Source organism: Triplophysa rosa, linkage group LG5 (genome assembly GCF_024868665.1).
Source record: "Triplophysa rosa linkage group LG5, Trosa_1v2, whole genome shotgun sequence".
NCBI classification, from domain to species: Eukaryota; Metazoa; Chordata; class Actinopteri; order Cypriniformes; family Nemacheilidae; genus Triplophysa; species Triplophysa rosa.
In genome coordinates, this window is record NC_079894.1 from 21,467,075 (window position 1) to 21,486,055 (window position 18,981).

At 38.7% G+C, this 18,981-nt stretch overlaps 1 protein-coding gene across 3 annotated transcripts in view; it reads left to right on the top strand.

Moving 5' to 3' along the window:
• The first annotated feature begins 4,588 nt into the window (after nt 1–4,588).
• The window catches only part of yeats2 (YEATS domain containing 2), a 35,135-nt gene continuing 20,742 nt past the window's right edge, over nt 4,589–18,981 (top strand). Inside the window, exons 1-14 of one of the 3 annotated variants that reach the window (XM_057335004.1) lie at nt 4,589–4,779; nt 5,528–5,645; nt 5,724–5,821; nt 6,091–6,183; nt 6,366–6,593; nt 6,746–6,858; nt 10,386–10,547; nt 10,792–10,903; nt 11,287–11,331; nt 11,501–11,696; nt 11,852–12,079; nt 12,793–12,948; nt 15,908–16,002; nt 18,613–18,795. In XM_057335004.1, coding sequence (XP_057190987.1) covers nt 5,546–5,645; nt 5,724–5,821; nt 6,091–6,183; nt 6,366–6,593; nt 6,746–6,858; nt 10,386–10,547; nt 10,792–10,903; nt 11,287–11,331; nt 11,501–11,696; nt 11,852–12,079; nt 12,793–12,948; nt 15,908–16,002; nt 18,613–18,795 — 1,809 coding nt within the window. In that variant the 5' untranslated portion in view covers nt 4,589–4,779; nt 5,528–5,545. Of the gene's footprint in view, nt 4,780–4,835; nt 5,167–5,527; nt 5,646–5,723; nt 5,822–6,090; nt 6,184–6,365; nt 6,594–6,745; nt 6,859–10,385; nt 10,548–10,791; nt 10,904–11,286; nt 11,332–11,500; nt 11,697–11,851; nt 12,080–12,792; nt 12,949–15,907; nt 16,003–18,612; nt 18,796–18,981 lie in introns of those variants that run through there. The other 2 variants (XM_057335005.1, XM_057335003.1) reach the window with 2 other exon arrangements.

The following is an 18,981-nucleotide window of genomic DNA, read 5'->3' on the forward strand; positions in this document are numbered from 1 at the left end:
TAAACTGCAAATCTGTTTAACCAGACTCTTAAGCACTCCATTTGTAAAGGCAAAAAATACACTTACTAAAATCATCAAGGTCAAAAAACACTAGCGCCATTTGTAAAATGTTTGTCAGAGTAGTAAATTAAACAGGTAACAAAAGTTCAGATGCCTTGAATTTGTCTTGCCTGGACTTCTTAGACGTATTTATTGCTTTATAACCTGGGTCCATTAGTGGCAGTACACAGGATTTTAACCAGTTCAATCTCTGCATTTCTTATATTTGCTTACTATTGGGGATGTTGTACCTTTACATCTGGTCATGTTTTACAGTTTGGTCCAAACAAATCACAGTCTCAGTTTATTGATGCTTGACATTTGTGAAGGCATGTTCATACAGTATGCTGTTTAAGGTCAAATCAAATTCAATTCCTAATGAAATCTGCATTCCAAAACTTTATTAATGATCAGAGGAGCACATGTTCTCCGAAAAGTATTTCACATTAAGTCACTGTTATCTTGAGAGACTGGAGGTTGGTGACATATGACCTGAAATGCTGCTGTTTGAAAATGGCTATTGTTTAAAGTGATGCATGAATGCAGCTGAATCAAACTTTTTTTTGCATATGAATCGACTATGTTTGGTTTGGACAGACTGACGCATGGAATGGATATAAGGACCTAATTCACAGTATAGACCACATGCTTGTTCTACAGCAGTTATGAATTCTTGTGTAATGTACAGCCGTGCCAAAAGTTTTGAGAATGACGCAAATATTAATTTTCACAAAGTCTGCTGCCTTAGTTTTTATGACGGCGAATTGCATATACTCCAGAATGTTATGAAGAGTGATCAGATGAATTGAAGTTTACTGTGAAGTACCTCTTTGCCATGAAAATGAACTTAGTCCAAAAAAACATGTAGGCCTACATTCCATTTCAACCCTGCCACAAAAAGACCAGCTGACATCATGTCAGGGATTCTCTGGTTAACACAGGTGAGAGTGTTGACGAGGACGAGGCTGGAGATCACTCTGTAATGCCGATTGAATTAGAATAACAGACTGGACGCTTTAAAAGGAGGGTGGTGCTGGAAATCATTCTTCTTCCTCTGTTAACCATGGTTACCTGCAAGGAAACATGTGCAGTCATCATTGCTTTGCACAAAAAGGGATTCACATGCAAGGCTATTGCTGCTAGTAAGATTGCACCTACATCACCCATTTATCGGATCATCAGAAACTTCAAGGAGAGAGATTCAATTGTTGTGAAGAAGGCTTTAGGGCGCCCAAGAAAGTCCAGCAAGTGCCAGGATCGTCTTCTACAGTTGATTCAGCTGTGAGATCGGGCACCACCAGTGCAGAGCTTGCTCAGGAATGGCAGCAGGCAGGTGTGAGTGCATCTGCACAGTGAGGCCAAGACTTTTTGAGGATGGCCTGGTGTCAAGAAGGGCAGCAAAGAAACCACTTCTCTCTAGGAAAAACATCAGGGACCGACTGATATTCTGCTAAAGGTACAGGGATTGGACTGCTGAGGACTGGGGTAAAGTCATTTTCTCTGATGAATCCCCTTTCCGATTGTTTGGGGCATCCGGAAAAAAAGAAAAGGTGAGCGTGAGTCCTGTGTCATGCCAACTGTAAAGCATCCTGAGACCATTCATGTGTGGGGTTGCTTCTCAGCCAAGGGAGTGGGCTCACTCACAATTTTTCCTAAGAAAACCGCCATGAACAAAGAATGGTACAAAAACATCCTCCGAGAGTAACTTCTCCCAACCATCCGAAAACAGTTTGGTGATGAACGAGGCCTTTTCCAGCATGATGGAGCACCTTGCCATAAGGCAAAAGTAATAACTAAGTGGCTTGGGGACCAAAACATCAACATTTTGGGTCCATGGCCAGGAAACTCCCCCAGACCTTAATCCCATTGAGAACTTGAGGTCAATCCTCAAGCAAAACATAAACCTACAAATTCTGGCAAACTCCAAGCATTGATTATGCAAGAATGGGCTGCCATCAGTGAGGATGTGGGCCAGAAGTTGATTGACAGCATGCCCGGGCGAATTGCAGAGGTCTTGAAAAAGAAGGGTCAACACTGCAAATATCGAGTCTTTGCGTAAACTTAATGTAATTGTCAATAAAAGCCTTTGACACTTGTGATGCTTGTAATTATACTTCAGTATACCATAGTAACATCTGACAAAAACATATAAAAATCACTGAAGCAGTAGACTTAGTGAAAATATTTGTGTCATTCTCAAAACTTTTGGCCACGGCTGTATAATTTTCCTTACTGTTCATTATTCATTAAAAAAGCAAAACCTCTCTACGTGATGAATGAGGAAACATCAGACAGAGATATAATTGAATTTGAAAAGACACACATTGAGATAAACACAGAGATAAATGTAAAACACCATGTTTTATTTACAGATAAATCTTATGAATTTCACATGCAAAAACATGTCAATTTAACCCATGGGTTCACGAAAAACATGTCACCATGTGTGGACAAAATATCATCATATATTTAACAAGTAGAACCTTTAAATGTTACATAGCATGTTTTTCCCATGTAAAATTTATGTTGTCCGACATGCAGAGCTGTTTCTTGCTATATGCGGACAATGCGGTTGCATAAGGCCCCGCAGCCACTAGGGAGCCCCCAAACTGCAAGTTCAGCCTCATATTTTATTATATTTTGGAGAATTAAAAGTACCTGTCTTTATTTGCATTTATTGCATGCATTCATTATGCATTCATTTGCAAAGCATGTAAGTGTTCATGGGGTAATCAGGTCAAAATCACCTTTGGGCTGGGCTGTCACGTGGTAAGTGACGTCTGCCGACAGGTCCGACGGGATGATTGACAGCCGCCCACCTTCCACTTGAGTGATGAGAATAACGTTAGACGCTAATTACAATGTCATCGAAACGTACTTATGCATCTGGTGCATATGGAGGACTAAACCTGCAAAAATAATAAATAAATAAATGTATAAATAAATATATAAACGAATAAATGTAATAATATGAAAATAAATAAAGGAATGAATGGTTTGATAATACAAAATAATTCGTTTATTGATCTTAGCTTTAACTTTTTTCATTTTTTAAATTGATTTATTATTTTTTGTGTCCATTTTTTAATTATTTTTAATTATTATTATTTTTTATTTTTAGATTATTTTATTTATCATTTCCTTTTATTTTTACATTGATTTATTTATACGTTTATTTATTTTTATATTTATTTATTATCGCATGTATTTATTTCCACTTTTATTTATTTATTCTTGAATTTATTCTTACTTTTCTGTGTCTTGTATGATAATTAGATGGGTTGGTCTTGCCTACTATTGGTTCAGCATTTAAGCCAAGTGTAAGTTTTGATAGCCAAGAGGTCATAGAGTAAAAGAGTCAAGAGTAATCGATCAAAGCTTCAATCTACGCTGAACCAATAGTAGGCAAGACAAACCCATCTAATTATCATACAAGACACAGAAAAGTAAGAATAAATTCAAGAATAAATAAATAAAAGTGGAAATAAATACATGCGATAATAAATAAATATAAAAAATAAATAAACGTATAAATAAATCAATGTAAATAATGGAAAATGAAATAAATAAAATAATCTAAAAATAAAAATTTTTAAATATATAAAAAATGGACACAAAAAATAATAATCAATTTAAAAAATGAAAAAATCAAAAAGAAGAAAACCGATGAAGAAAAACGATCACAGCATAAAGGTAAGGCATTTGATGTGGGTGGAGGGGGACACATAATGCCAACTTTTGAACAAGTTAGTTTGCTACTTTTGTCATGCTGGCTAGCTCAGCTAGCCTCAGATAAATGTGAGCTACCTCAGCTAACGGGCTATGATTGTTTGTTTGTATGTAAATAAAGTCAGCTATAGTTATATATGGTTCATTTTAAACTACAACTACAATATATAACTACATAACTAGTTTTTTTAATTTATTTTTTATTGATTGTGCAATAACATGGATGCTGGTCCATTTATATACTTATTTAAGTAAGTTTAGTTATTTATTTTTTACTGTTTTGGAATGGTGTTAAAGCTTTTTTATGTTATGCCGCCTCAAAGTTTACATTAAACATTTTTCAAGAACACACTGTATCTGTTGCATTTATTAATATACTCTAGCCTGCTTTCCTCTTTAAATGTAACAGACTGCTGCATCGTCACAGAATATATGAAAAAGTTAGGAATCTCTACCTCAGAGTTTTAAAAAATAGGGGCCCCCAAATAGTATCTCGCATAGGGCCCCCAAACAGCTAGAAACGGCCCTGCCGACATGTGATCAAAGTCGTGTAGTTTTTCTGTAAGCACATGGATTTTTCATTGACACAAAGAAAAACCACATCCCATTAATTATGCGTACCATGTAAATTCCATGGTACATAAATATGATTAAATAGCCCCGGTATACAATAGTCTTCAAAAATACAGTTTAACTTAAAAAAATGTTTTTAAAGTCAAAGATGTGGTCCGTATTGTCCCCCAGGCCATTAGCGTAAATGCGGTGTCGCGCGCCATCTTCTGGTCAGCCTTGAGCATTGCACGGCCTAGTTTCGTTCAATGCAGGAGTTCGGGCTGAATGCACAAGCAAAACATGTTCACCCATTTTCTAAAACATATAGTCTTCTGGTGGACCCCAGTTTAAAGAAACACACTTTTCGGATTACGTGTAAACACAACATGCATTTTTAGACCCGTCAGGTGAATGGAAACAAAGCGCTTGCCTATGTGTTTGTGTGGTGTTGAGTTGCAGGTAGGCAGTGTGTGTTAAACTCTTTTGCTGTCTTTGTGTAGAGCACGTTAGCTTTCAGGCTCCTACCAGGTGCAGACGTTTGCATGAACCGCATAAGTATGTGAGAAATGCAAAAAAAATAGTTGGAAGGTTTCTTTCAGCTATTTTATGATGCATGGCAGCGCTTGCAGGCCGCGCGCCCTCAGCGCTCTTTCCTGAGCGTGAACGCGCTCGCAACGCGCTCTTGTGTCCGCGCGATACTTCACTATGCGTGAGACCAACCGAAGCTAACGGCTAAACGTCTCGCTATCATCTTCAGCGTAGGTTTAACGTGCACAATAAACACACTTGGCACATTTTCATTTGCATTATTCACTTTGTTGGTTATTAACGCGTTGTTTGTAAACGGTTTGTGTTTAAAATGTTGTTTTGTTTACTAGCTTAGTGTGTGTGTGTCATATTAGCGCATATTATATGTGTTTACAGTCTTTCCTATGCAACAACTACCATGAGCTTGTGAAGGAAATTGAAATTGCTTTATGGTACTTTAATGTTGTTTAACATTGTGACATCCTCGATATGTCTTTTTTTAAGAGGTTATGCATTCAATCCAGCAAGTTGCCACCTAAACTTTACTTGGACATAAAAGGCTCGTGCAGAATTTCGGTGGTCATTGAAAAAGCGCCTATTATGCCAGAATGATGTCTAGGTAGTCAGCTCACTAGTACACCTTGTTGTTTATGTGGCATGCTGTGTCCTGTTTCTACAGTCCAGCCAATGAGTGATCATGTCTGGGGTGAAAAGAAAAATAGAGGATAAAGATCCTGACTATGAAGACATCACACAGGTGCTGCAGAACAAGAGGAGTAAGGTGGTGGAACAAAATGGTAAGATGTCTTCACCACATCTAACTGTCTGATAGACACAGTAACACCATTGTTTACCTCTGGTTTGTTTTTTACCAGCCCGTGACGCTGCAGTGCAGAAGATTGAAGCCATCATCAAGGATCAGTTTGCTTTGGAGATGAAGAACAAGGAGCATGAGATCGAGGTCATCGGACAGGTAATGTTTTGGAAACGGTTTACATGTTTGATTCTAGTTTCAGTTGAGTTGTGGTGTAGATGATAACATTACAGCAGTCTCAAGTCACACTGTACCTGTATTTACGTTAGCTTCGAATGAGGTCATAAAATGACCCCAAAGTGAACAACAAACATACACACCTACAGATTCCTCTTGCTGTCAAACAAATCTGTTCATGTATCTTAAGTCAATGTCTGTTACAGATGTTGGGTTTAAAGGTTCTAAATATCCGTTTTTCTTCTCCTCAGAGGCTGAATGAAGCCAGAAGAATGATGGACAAGCTGCGAGCCTGCATTGTCGCTAACTACTATGCCAATGCTGGCCAGCCTAAAGTTCCAGAGGTAATATTCTGTCCACGAAAAGTGGAAAATGTAGTAGAATACATTAACTTTCTACAAAAACTCACTGAATGACCTCACGGGCCCAAAAATGAATAATACCTTCCTGTATACAATACGCTGGTATCAGTTAATATTACTATTAAATTCCCAAATAGTTCATTTCTGCTGTAATTTGTGTCCAGGCCTCTAAAAGTGATCCGTCTGTGCTGAACCACCCTGCCATAAAGCGTTTTCTGGAGTCCCCCTCACGCTCCTCATCCCCGCTGAACCAGAACTCAGAAACACCATCACAGGTCCAGTCTGAGACAGAGTCCCTCAGCCAACACGGTGAGGCCGGAGAGAGAGAGACAGACAGCGGAAGAGAGGACGGGACTCCACGTGAACGGCGGCCTGGCAGGAATACAGGAAAGGTAAGATTTCCCCCTTAGATTTGAAAGGGGTCTACACAGTTTTAAAGTCTTTTGAGAAATTTGTAAATAAACCTCCTTCCATCCCCCTGATAAGTGCATTTACTTCATGCGTTTGTTATTGGGAGTAACATCTGTTTTGGTGGCATGTGTAGGACACATTTGGTGTGCCAGCATCTTTAGAGCAGCATGTGACATTCCACACAACAGGAGAAGAAGTGTCTCGACTCTACGTGAAGAAAACCATTGTCATGGGAAACGTCTCAAAGTATGACGCCTTACTTTCATTATGCAATATTAGTCTTTTAATTAGCAAAATATTCGTTTATTAGCATGCAGATTTCATAGCGTGGACCTAAACGGTTATCTAAATCAGTGGGGTTCGCAAGGGTGCCAGTGTTCACATTGTGAACACAATGATTTATGCTTTAATGTCAAATATAGGTGCACAACGTTACAAATGTAGTAAATCTTAACAGGAAGTGAAATGTCAAAGTGGTAATTCTTCATTAGAGGCAAAGAAAATGTTTAGACATTTTTACAAAACCTACCTGTTTTTAAAGATAAATATCAATTACTATCAAAAATCAATTACCATCAATTTAAGTGTTTGAAATATATTTATATTTACATGTGTAGGCTCAGATTGTCATAAATGTATTAAATATGTTTTAATAGAACAGCCTGCAAGTAAATAATTGTAATTGGGCATCTAGATAAAAATAATAAAGTGCTTTGATTTTTGATAATTTTTTTGCCTTTCTTGTTGTTATCCGTGAATTTTTTAATGTACTGTTTTACATTTATGTTTTACTGCTGTGACTAAAGAGTTTACACATACTGGTGGATTAACCAATTAGAAACATAAAAAAGTTTTTTGGTCATCACCAGTGATGTTAATGAAACTCTGATTATAAATCTTTGAAATTATTTTTTAAGTTTAATTCGTATGTATATATTAAATAAAACATGATATCAGAGCTCAATAAATCTCATTTTGTGTAGTTCTGCTTTGTTTTAGTAACCGGAGGTTTTCTGGCTCAAATCCCTGTTACTGTACTATAAGATTGAGCACCTCTGGTCCCTTGGCTCTAGGGCTGGGCGATATGGCAAAAAAGTAAACTTGATAGTTTTTTTCTATATTGATCGATAACGATATTTATTTCGATATATATTTAATTACAAAACTGTATTTAAAAGAATCTATTTTAAATACAGTTTATTAACAAAAGTTAACCTTTAACCAGTTAAAATTAAATTAAATTAATGTACTGTTGCAACACAGAGGATATTAGGCCATAAACAACATGTACCAGTTCATTCAGTCTCATTTTGACTCAATTGACTCGTTAAGTAAAGGGAGTGTTCTTTCAGTACATTCAACCAATGAAAGGGCTCCGTTACTGCGTACATTCGAACGCTATTGGCTCAGCACCTGCGCACATACATAATGCTGCAATAATGTCTTGCTCGAGTAGTGGGTTTTATTCAATGCATTCAGTGAACCTTAGTCTTTCAAAAAGACTTCTCACATAAACTGTAGTACATTTCTTTAATCATGCAAGCATCTTACATACAAGGTTCAATATTTGAATGTGCACACAAACTCACTTCATTACATCTCTGATCTGTACAGGGCAGCGCTGGTTTGTTTCATAAGCACCAGCTCATGTTAGCAGATATGTTAACGATGGATATATAAACGTTTGTGCTTGAGTTTCGAAGTAACTTGCTTGCAATTGCGCCTCAAGTTTGTTTTGTTTAACCGGCGATTGCGAAAAAAAAATAAGACCCTTGATAAACCGCGTGATGACAACTCGAAGTTAGTTTCACCTTTGTTTCCGCTTCCAGTCATGTTTTCCTCCTCATGTCGAGTTTTCTTTGCCAAGTGCAGTATGAAATGGACTTTGTACTTTGACGTGCATGTTAAAAGTTGCACGCTGACTGACTGTTGTTGCGTTTATTTCTGCGTTCTGTTTGACTGTAAGATTAATCCATATCGAGTCAAAATGCCAATAGCTTATCATCGTTTTTGAAATACATTCTATCGCGATTCGATATGATATTGTTTATCGGCACAGCCCTACTTGGCTCTGATGTACCGCCACTTCTTTTGAGACTATTGCTCTCGAGTACACGGCATTCTCTGCCTTGCAACCTAAAACCCTGTCACGTCACTTTCTCACTCCCCTGTTCCAAAAAACAGAACCTTCCCATGACAGCTGCTGAAGGAATGGACATAGTTTATTATTTGGACAGGTCCTTTTATGAGAAATAATATCTATGTCTCCAAGCTTCTATTAATTTTTAAAAGCATCACTCTCACCAGAAAATCTTAGTACTATTTCTCAGAAAGCCAATAAAACTCCACGTGGCAAGTGCTTTAGCTATCCCTAGGCGGAAATCTTAACCTCATTTATTCTGCATTATCACACAGGCATCGTCTACTTTACCTCATAAAAGCCACTCAGTGCACGTGAGAGAGGCTTAAGTGTGTGTGTCTGGATATGAGCAATGACTTAAGCTCATCTTTACTGCCTGTGGATCTACTAAATATCAAACAGTGTTTACTCCAGTGTCAGGGTGCTCAACAGTCATCATCGCAAATCTAAATAATAAACGGTTTCTAAGCACATTTATATTCTTGGCAGATGTTTTATTGCTAAACAAACCTAAAATAAAGTGCACTTTCTGCAAGGCCAATTGGGCTTGCAGAAACAGTGCATGGTGTTTATAGACCAAGCAAGATCATTATAATAAATAATATCTAATAAATAAATAAATGCAGTCTCCCGGTGAGCAAGCCAACACTGCACTGCTCTGCTGTGGCGAGGAACCCAAACTCCAATGATGAATAATGGAGAAAAAAAACCTCGGGAGAAACCAGGCTCAGCCGGGAGGGCCAGATCTCCTCTGACGTGTCATAGCTGCACTCAGTGACCCCGACCAAAGCCACCGAGCAACGTCCACGAAGAACAGGGAGAGCCCACGAGCCGCGACATCATCGCATTATCCCTGCATAGCTGTTGATTCACTATAATTTCGTGTTGTTTACGCCATGTTTACGCCATGTTTCATGCTGATTTGCCAACAAAACACAAACAAAAGACTTAGTTTGACTTACCGCGTGCGGTTCATGTCCTGCATCTTTTAGCAGTGGAACCGCGCCATCTATCAGTTTCAAACGATCTCCAAATCCAGTGTTATTTCCACCGTTTATATAACATTCATCACCCAAATGCAGTGAACAAACAAACACAAACTGAGTGAAGCGGCATTGATGGGCGTTCTCTTTCTCACGCTGGCTGGTTGACATTTGGGCATGCTCTTTCTCTCACGCTCTAGATGACATGTGGGCGTGCTTTTCCGGGAGAATTCAATTGTCCAATAAGGGACAAAGAACCCTTGTTACGAAATGGAATCCATGTTCGAAAAAAATGTAACCTGTACGAACCCTGGTGGAGTGAATCGAGCACAGAAATACTACGTCATACGCCCAACTCGTTTTTTTTTTGACAAGTTGACCATGTTAAGCTTGAGAAGCCAGCACGTTTAACAGTGTTAAGAAGTCAGAATGCATGAAATAGCATGTTACCTCCGCTTTAAATGTTTAATGTATATTCTGTCACTGTTTTAGAATTGAGCGTTGGAGCTCTCTCTCAATTTTCAATTTCAAGGTACTTTATTGGCATGATTGCGTGTTCTTACAATTTTGCCAAAGCATTGAACATGTAACAAAAGACATACAATAAGTACAAACATTAGAGTATTCTCTCTCTTTTTGTCTCTCTCTAGATATATTGCTCCTGATAAGCGTGAAGAAAACGATCAGTCCACTCACAAATGGATGGTGTATGTCCGAGGTTCCCGTAGGGAGCCCAGTTTTGATCATTTTGTGAAAAAGGTCTGGTTCTTCCTGCACCCCAGCTACAAGCCTAATGACCTTGTGGAAGTCAGGTGTGTGTTTTTTTCTGTCCCAGCAGAGGTTTTTCCCTTCATAATAATACTTGTGTATATACAACCTTAGATTAATGCACATGAAAAAGCAAACATGTATGTAATTGTGCCCTTCAAGTGAGGTTTTGTTTGTTTTATTAATATTGACACAGAACAGGCAGTGTCCTCTAGTGGCATAGAAAATAGGTTGTGCATTTGTCAAATTGAGCTTTCTGACAAAGACACTGCGTGTGTGTTTGTTTAGTGAACCACCGTTCCACCTCACACGTCGAGGATGGGGAGAGTTTCCTGTCCGGGTCCAGATCCACTTTAAAGACCAACGGAACAAGAGAATTGACATCATTCACCATTTAAAGGTCAGATGCTGACTTGGTAAAACACACTTTGAATCTTTCAACATTGACCTTTTTTAATCTTTTTGAGTCTTTTACACGTGAAAGACATTGAATACATCTTCTCACTTTACAGCAAGGATTTTCCTTTCGTTTAATTGGCTCTTGTCTCTCGTGTGATATTAGAACAGAACCGAATATGTCTGTAAGAATGCGTCATGTTTTTAATTCACTGACTATGAAGGTGAATTGTTTGATTTTATAAAACATATTTTTTCCTTTATCCTTTTTTGTGATCGCAGATCAAAGCACTCGAAAACATTCTGTTAGATTCCCCACGCTGCAAAGACTCTTGGATGTTATTTGATGTTTCTGCTATTTATCTTCTTTTATTTGTTCTCTGACAGCTGGACAGAACGTACACAGGTTTACAGACGCTGGGTGCTGAAACGGTAAGAGACACTGAGTATCTGTCTGAATCTATCAGTCACATCACCGCATTGCTACAGACTCTTATAAGGACACACACAATATTCTAATTTTTGTTGTTGTTGTTTTCAAGAGTAATTTGATTAACAGAGGGTCTGTGATTAATGTTGAAACATTGCTTATTTCTTGAAGGTGGTGGATGTTGAGCTCCACAGAAGTTCACTGGATGATGATTTCATCTCTTCTGCCCCCTCATCTTTATCATCATCTTCCTCTTATCTGCCATTTTTGGGTGGGGCTGGTTCCTCCTCCACAGCTAGCCAGGGCTCCCGACGGCCCACCTCTCCATCCCAGCACTCTAATGATGATCATCCCGGCACAGAAAGAGGTAGACAAAAAATGTATATGCACATATAAGTCTGTGCGCACCGAATGAGTCACAATTTGAAGCAGTTCAGAACAGTGTTCGGATGAGTGCTTTCAGTTTGTATTGATTATATCAATTGATTCTAATCATAAACGCCTCTCGCTTTTTTGCCTTAGTTCCAGGTCTCTCTGTCAAGAGCGAATCTGTGCGTACCTCGTGTTCAGAGCGGACCTCATCCCAGTCCAGCAGGTCCGACAAAATTACTCTGGAGTCCCACGGAAACTCAGCGTTTCAGCCGATCATGGCTAGCTGTAAGATCATTCCACAAGGACAGGTGCCCAGCCCCTCCGAATCACCTGGGAAAACATTCCAGCCAATCACGATGAGCTGCAAGATTGTATCAGGTGAGCACAGGCGCACTGAGAAGATGGCAGCTGACCGGTCGGTAGAATCTTGCTGATGTGGCTTTCCAGATGCAGCTTCTGTGCCACCCTTGCAGTTTAAATATGGCTTAAGGGGCCATTCACATTTCACATTTTCCTTTTTTCCAAAGCGGTTGGGAGCTCACGCTCTCCTGGTGTCTGCCGTTGCTATGCAACCATGGGCCACGCTTGCCGTTAAGACGAGGAGGTATTAGCAAAGGATATATGGATTATATGCACTGAAAATACCTTGCAATAACTCTGCTACTAGATTTATTTATGCTGTGATCATCTCTGTCTCCATCTTTGCTGAAATATTTTCATCTCCATGCGCCGCTGACGTGCCTTGAAAAAGGAGCTCTCTATTTGAGCACGCTTGTCCCACGTCTATATTTAAAGTAACAAACTTGCGCACGCAAAAGACGCTACATGTGAACGGCCCCTTACAGGTGCTGAATATCTGACTTGACTATATGTCTTGTAGCCAGAATGTTAAAAGTGTGCTATGTGCTAGCCATGTTAAAATCAGGGTTTGATTCTCTGAGAAAATGTACATCTTAAACTGATAAAAACAAAGATATGTATCTTAAATGCTCTGTAAATTTATTTCGATGAAAGTGTCCGTTATACTCATAAATGTAATGTAAGTATACATCTAATCCCATAAGCCCAATGTTTGTGAATGTGTGTTTCAGGCTCTCCCATCTCCACTCCTAGTCACTCTCCTCTTCCCCGGACATCCTCCTCAACCCCGGTGCACATGAAATCCAGCCCGTCAGTCATAAATAACCCCTACATCATCGTTGACAAACCTGGACAAGTCATTAATATGGCTGCATCCGCAACTACAGGTATGTGCATTTTCCAAGATGCTGTGTCTTTTTCAGTGATTTACCGCAGCATTTCAGTTACAGTGAGGACAGAGAAATAACTTGCTGACAATATGTTGAGCTCCACACATGCACATTGCAGGATCATCTAAAGTGGATGATGAAGACAAATTACAAAGTTCTTAATTCATATTCTCAGTCCTTCCTCCTTGCTCTCTGTCAAGCACACACACTTTTTTCAGTGACTCATTCTGTGGGCTTGCAGGGCATCATAAGACCAGGTTGCCATGGCAACCGTATCACTAAGAGTTTAGGAGCGTTTATTGTGTGCAGAAACATTACAAGATGTGTGTGTGGAGAACAGATTCCACCTTCATAGCAACTCTCACAGGTGCTATATCACCTACAAGTGCATTCTGCCACGTCAGGTAACATCTCAACAGCACGTACACCCACCCGCACAAACACACCTACAGGCTCTCAGAGGGTCTCTGAACACAGGAGATCACCAGAGTGTGTGTGGGTGGTCCTAGATCCGTGCTGTTCTGCTAAAGCAACATGGTGACCATTAGAGATACACTCATTACTCTTCAAACTCCAATCTTATTTTGTTCATCTTTCTCTCGCTAACTCTATTCCAACTTGTTAAAGGGGTCATATGGTGTTTTTCTGTGTCTTTGGTGTGTTATAAGTTGCCCATGCATGTATTAGATACGTAACATTGCATAAATTAAAGTGTTGGAACAAAAGATGCATTCTATCTAAAAGCGAATGCTCACCCAGACCTGCCTGAAACGCCTCGTGTAACCACACCCCCACAAATGTACGTCAGTTCGTTGTATGATTTGACTAAGACCACCCAAATGTATACGCAAGTAAGGTGGGCGTACCTGTCAGTACAATTGCTTTGGAGGCGTTACATTTCCGTCACACGTTTGCAGTATTCCACCAATCACTACGCACTGGTTAACTGGCCAATCATAGCACACCTCGCTTTTCAGAGCGATGAGCTTTGTAAAAAATCTGCGCGTTTCAGTGAGGCGGGGCAAAGAGGAGATACAAACATGCACTGTATGTGGAAAATACATCGTTTTTGAACCTTAAATCCTGTGTACACATTGCATTACATCTAAAACAAACTATAATATTCTTTTTAGCCGTGTCATATGACTCATTTAACATATAACTACACTTATTGTGGGCTCCTCAGACAAAATGTTAAATGCTTTGTCACTTGCATGTCACTTTGGCATCTGGTAAATGAAAAATATAAATGCGTTTGAATTATATTCAAAAAAATTATTTGAACATCCTGTGTAGGTAGGACACTTGTATTTAAATGCTTGAAAAGGCTTATAAATGCCTAAAAAAACATGTGGGTTGCCAGATCTCAGCCAAAGATTTGAAATGCAGCCAGTCTCATTTTAAAATTGGCAAAGTGCTCTGCAGATTTCTTACATCAGTGTGAATATGAGATTTCCAACAACATTTGAACATCTAAGAAACAGCTGCTTTAAGTTAATTATGAGCATCAGAATGTAGAATATTTTGTTATGTGCTCTGATGAATTATGAATGCATCACCCAGAAAATGAGTTTCTCTATAGGGAAAATGTATTTGTATTACATAATGATGAGCGGCGCTGTTTTACTGTCCCAGTTCGTACGGTTGCCCATAGTAACGTGTTTGAAATAAAAATAATATTGTAGAAATAAAGACTGTGTAAATGTTTCATTGAATTGAAAGGATCAGAGTTAGAGAAAGTGTGCTCACACACAATTTGTCTTGGTGTGACAGAAGCTTCAATTGCACAGAAATAAACAATAAAGATAGATAAAAAAGTTAAATGGACAGAGGAATGTATATACAGATATAAAGTGAAAAGCATGAGGGAACGGGCAGTATGCAGAAATGGTGAGAGCATATACAACTGAGGGAAATTTTAAATGTTCATTTATTCAACATTTCTAGATTTATTGTGGTCATTCCAGTCCAGTGTTTGTTGAATTTTAACTAAATCAAACCTCAGGAGTGACATAAAGTCATCCAACAGTAATGTGAAAGACCGACAGCATGACAAGGCACATCAAACTGTGATAAAAATCCAGGTTATCACATAAAAATATTTTTTGAGCTTTTCCTAAATACATGTACAAGTATTACTGTTGTAATTGCTTAAAAGTGAATATGAACTTGTTTTCTTTGCAGTATTTGAGGTCTGAAAAAATACAGAGCATCTTTTCTGTTATTTTGACCTGTTTCTCCAGTTTTCAGTTTTTGCAAATAAATGCAAATACAAACAATGTTTTTATTTGACATTTGGGAGAAATACTGTCAGTAGTTCACAGAATGAAACAAAAATGATTATTTTACCTAAACACTGCGATACTGTGATATAAATAGTAAATTCAGAAAATAAATGAAATATCTTTTTATATACAAGCGAATCACAGACGACCTTTGGAAAGTCTAGCATGTCTGTTGTGAGCCGTAAGTTCTTTGTCTTTTTTACTGGAGAACAGAGCTTGTGAAAATTAGGTTGTGAATCTGGAGAAAAGCTGCACACCAGCCATCCTAAGGGATGGTGCTTTATGAGGTTTGGAGTAAATCAACTCCATTACTTTTTTCAGCACACAGAGAAATCGAGAAATTTAGCTCCGAAAGACAGCTGCAGTCTAAACACCTGCAGAGGAGCTCAAAAATAATTGTGCACAAAAATACAGTAATACCGTGCATGGCAAAATAATTCAAATCGCTGGCGAAAATAAAGACTAAAACTATTTACACCGAGTATATAGTCAAAAACACTTGGGTTACCCACACACTGACTGTATCGGACAGCAGATCACTGTTTGCTTTCCCATTGTAGCGCGTCACTGCTCATTTGCATAGCTTTGGTTGAACTTTATTTGGTTGTCAATTGTCGATCATTCAATTTGGTGTCATATGTTTTATCTGGTGTTGCATGTGTTCTTCCCAGGTAGTCCATCGGCCAAGCAGAGCTGCACATCCCATGGTGCTCGATCCCCTGCCCCTAAAGTTCACACCAGCAGCATCCTGTCCTCTGGAGTCAAGGTGAGACAGAGAGTGGGTGTTCATAGATTTAAACTGTGCGTGTTTGATTTATGCGCTCAGGACTCCTGTGTGTGTTGTTGGATTAACTTAGATAGCATTTTTAGGGGCTGGTTTTGAATGTTTGATCGCCAGTAAACACGCTGCCAGAAGCTCAGTGGTTTGAAACGCAGCCAGCAGTTTCCTGTTAATGGTCTCCTCTTTCATAATCCGGTTTGATTGATTAACATATACAAGTGGCAAGATTCTCTTGCTCCAGAACGACGGAGGTGAAATTGAAGTAGAAGTGATGAATAAGTTGTGTTTGGGATCACATTTAATTAAATGTGGGCCGTTTAAAACATTGTGTCACAATCAGTTTCCCATCAGTCAGAATGGCATGATCAATCGATTCTCATTTGAGCTCAAAGTGAGCTGTCATATTAAATTGACGAATGGTCATAAAATAACATATCTGTTATAGTACAGATACTAATCTGTCGTTGTACTATAGGATCAATTTATGCACAGTAATAAAGACGCTTGAATGAATCATGCAGATATTTAATGCCGTACTAGGTTGTCTGTCCTTGTAATGAACTGATGAAAAAAAACAGAATTAGGGGATCATCTCTCTCTTTTCCTATCTGGGTTATTCTCAGAGGGTGTTTCAATGTTTTCTGGACTCTGCAGGCTAAATTAACACCGGTTGTTATTAATAGTTGGTGTTGAGCGGTGCAGTACGCGGACATATGCGTGTGTGTGTCTGAGTGAGGGGTTTAAAACGGGACATCTATCTCTGGAATGATGTGGCTGCTTTCAAGCAATCTGTGCAGAAGACTGAAGTGTTCCCACAACACATGCACACGCTTCAATGCATTGTTGACATGCAGTAGGAATGAACGGCCACAGATGTTTCTCTGCAAAAAACAAACTAATTTGTGCTGTTCTGATCATTTTGTTGTTGGTGAATCTCATTAAAGACTATTCTTTTTTTGTGGAAAGTATTCTGTTTACCATCCATAAGCCTTAAAGGGCAGTTTGTAATATTAAAAAAGTTTCGTTTTAAATTTTTTTAAAATAATTGTTTTTTCACTACACTTAAGTAATTCACACACACACACAGCTTTGGTTGACTATCCCCGTGGGGACAGTCCATAGGCGTAATGTTTTTATACTGTACAAACTGTATATTCTATCCCTAACCCTATCCCTAAACCTAAAGATCATAGAACACTTTTTGCATTTTTAGATTAGTAAAAAATATTGTTCTGTACAATTTATAAGCTTTTTTGCCCCTGGGGACCTCAATTTTGGTCCCCACGGTGACACGAGTCCCCATGTGTTGGTGTGTATTCAGGTTTAGGTCCCCACCGGGATATACAAACATGAACACACAGACACACACACACTTTGTTTGTACCTTCTTGCATTTCCTAGCGGTTCTTAATTCTGGTGCCAGGACCTACAGCAATGCACATTTTCCATCCTTGCATCTGAAATTGTGTAATGTGGCAGTCTGTACCGAATTTAATAAAGTACATACTTATTGACTGTTAAAACAGTATGTTCTATATAGTACTGTATTTGTGGGTGTAGTGCACATAAATTCCACATACAGTAACTACATCCGGCCCATGTGTTTGTTCACTTTTCTTAAGACGTAATAACAACAACCATGAAAATAATTGACTCAAGTGTCGTTAAACAAATGCAGTTTAACCACAAGGAATACATTTCTTTGCTACCTATATCACATAGAGTTGAACGTTTTGTGGTGTTTTTAATTTATTAACTGGAATGAATTCAGCTGCTCATCTTTATATCCTCATGGGATTAAAAAATCTGATGCATTTTGAAAAATCTCCATCCGGGTTTTATTTGCAAACTGTATTTGTATTTCTTATCTGTATACTGATATTTTGGACATACTGCTTAGTTTGCATACTGAACGATTTTCACATACTGTATAGCATGGAAACAGTGTCTCTTGTAGTGTTGATTAGAATTAGGGTTGTTTAAAAGGGCGAGTTGGAAAATATGAAGTCACGTGGGTTCCCAGGATCATATAAATAACTGCTGTCTTATGTTTCGAAGTGATTTAGGCCTGTTTTGTGCCTTTTTTTTAACAAATTGTATATGCTGAGCAAACCTCACTCCCATTTATGTATGTAAATTATTGGGTAAAAATTATAATAGTGAAACTCTGCCTGAGAATTATAGATAAAAATGCTGTCTCTACATGCTGTGTGTGGATTGAATGTCCATTACACCGTGTCTACACCGGACCGCGACACGATCAAAGACAATTAAACCATTATAATTTAACATTTTGTCCTCACTGGATGCGGCGTGACGCGACTTGATCAACCCATTAAGAATAAGCCGTTGTCGCATCCGGTGTAGACATGGTGTTAAGTTTACAGAGTTTATCTCAATGTTCAGCTGGATCAGGGTGACAGGACACACGTCATGTGTTGCCTGAGGAAATGTGCAATTCACTAAATTAACTTTGGGATGGATCACACATCTCCAAACATATCTTGCTTCAAATGGAACCGTCTATCAAACGAATGGTTTTTCAGTGCGCACTTCTATAATACAAAGTCATAGAATTACTCTGTCTGTCTGCAGGTAATAATCAAACAAGAACCGGGAGAGGTGCCCACTCAGCCGTCTCCACAGCAACAGGTCGTCTCCACAGCAGCATCACAACCACAACAGCAGTACGTGACAGTAAAGGGGGGGCACATGATTGCCATGTCGCCACAGAAACAAAGCGGGACGGGAGCTGGAGGAGGAGCCACGGCCAGCAAGGTTTATTTATTATCTATTTATTTATTTTTTGCTGTCAATTTTGGCTTTAAATGTTGATTTTCTTTTTTGTGACCTGTTCATTTTTAAAGTGAATAAATTAACAGTTTATTTTTAAGGTTTTAACTCTTTGTAGTTGGCTATTTTTACAGTCATTTTTTACTGCATTCCTCTGCTGTATTTGATAAA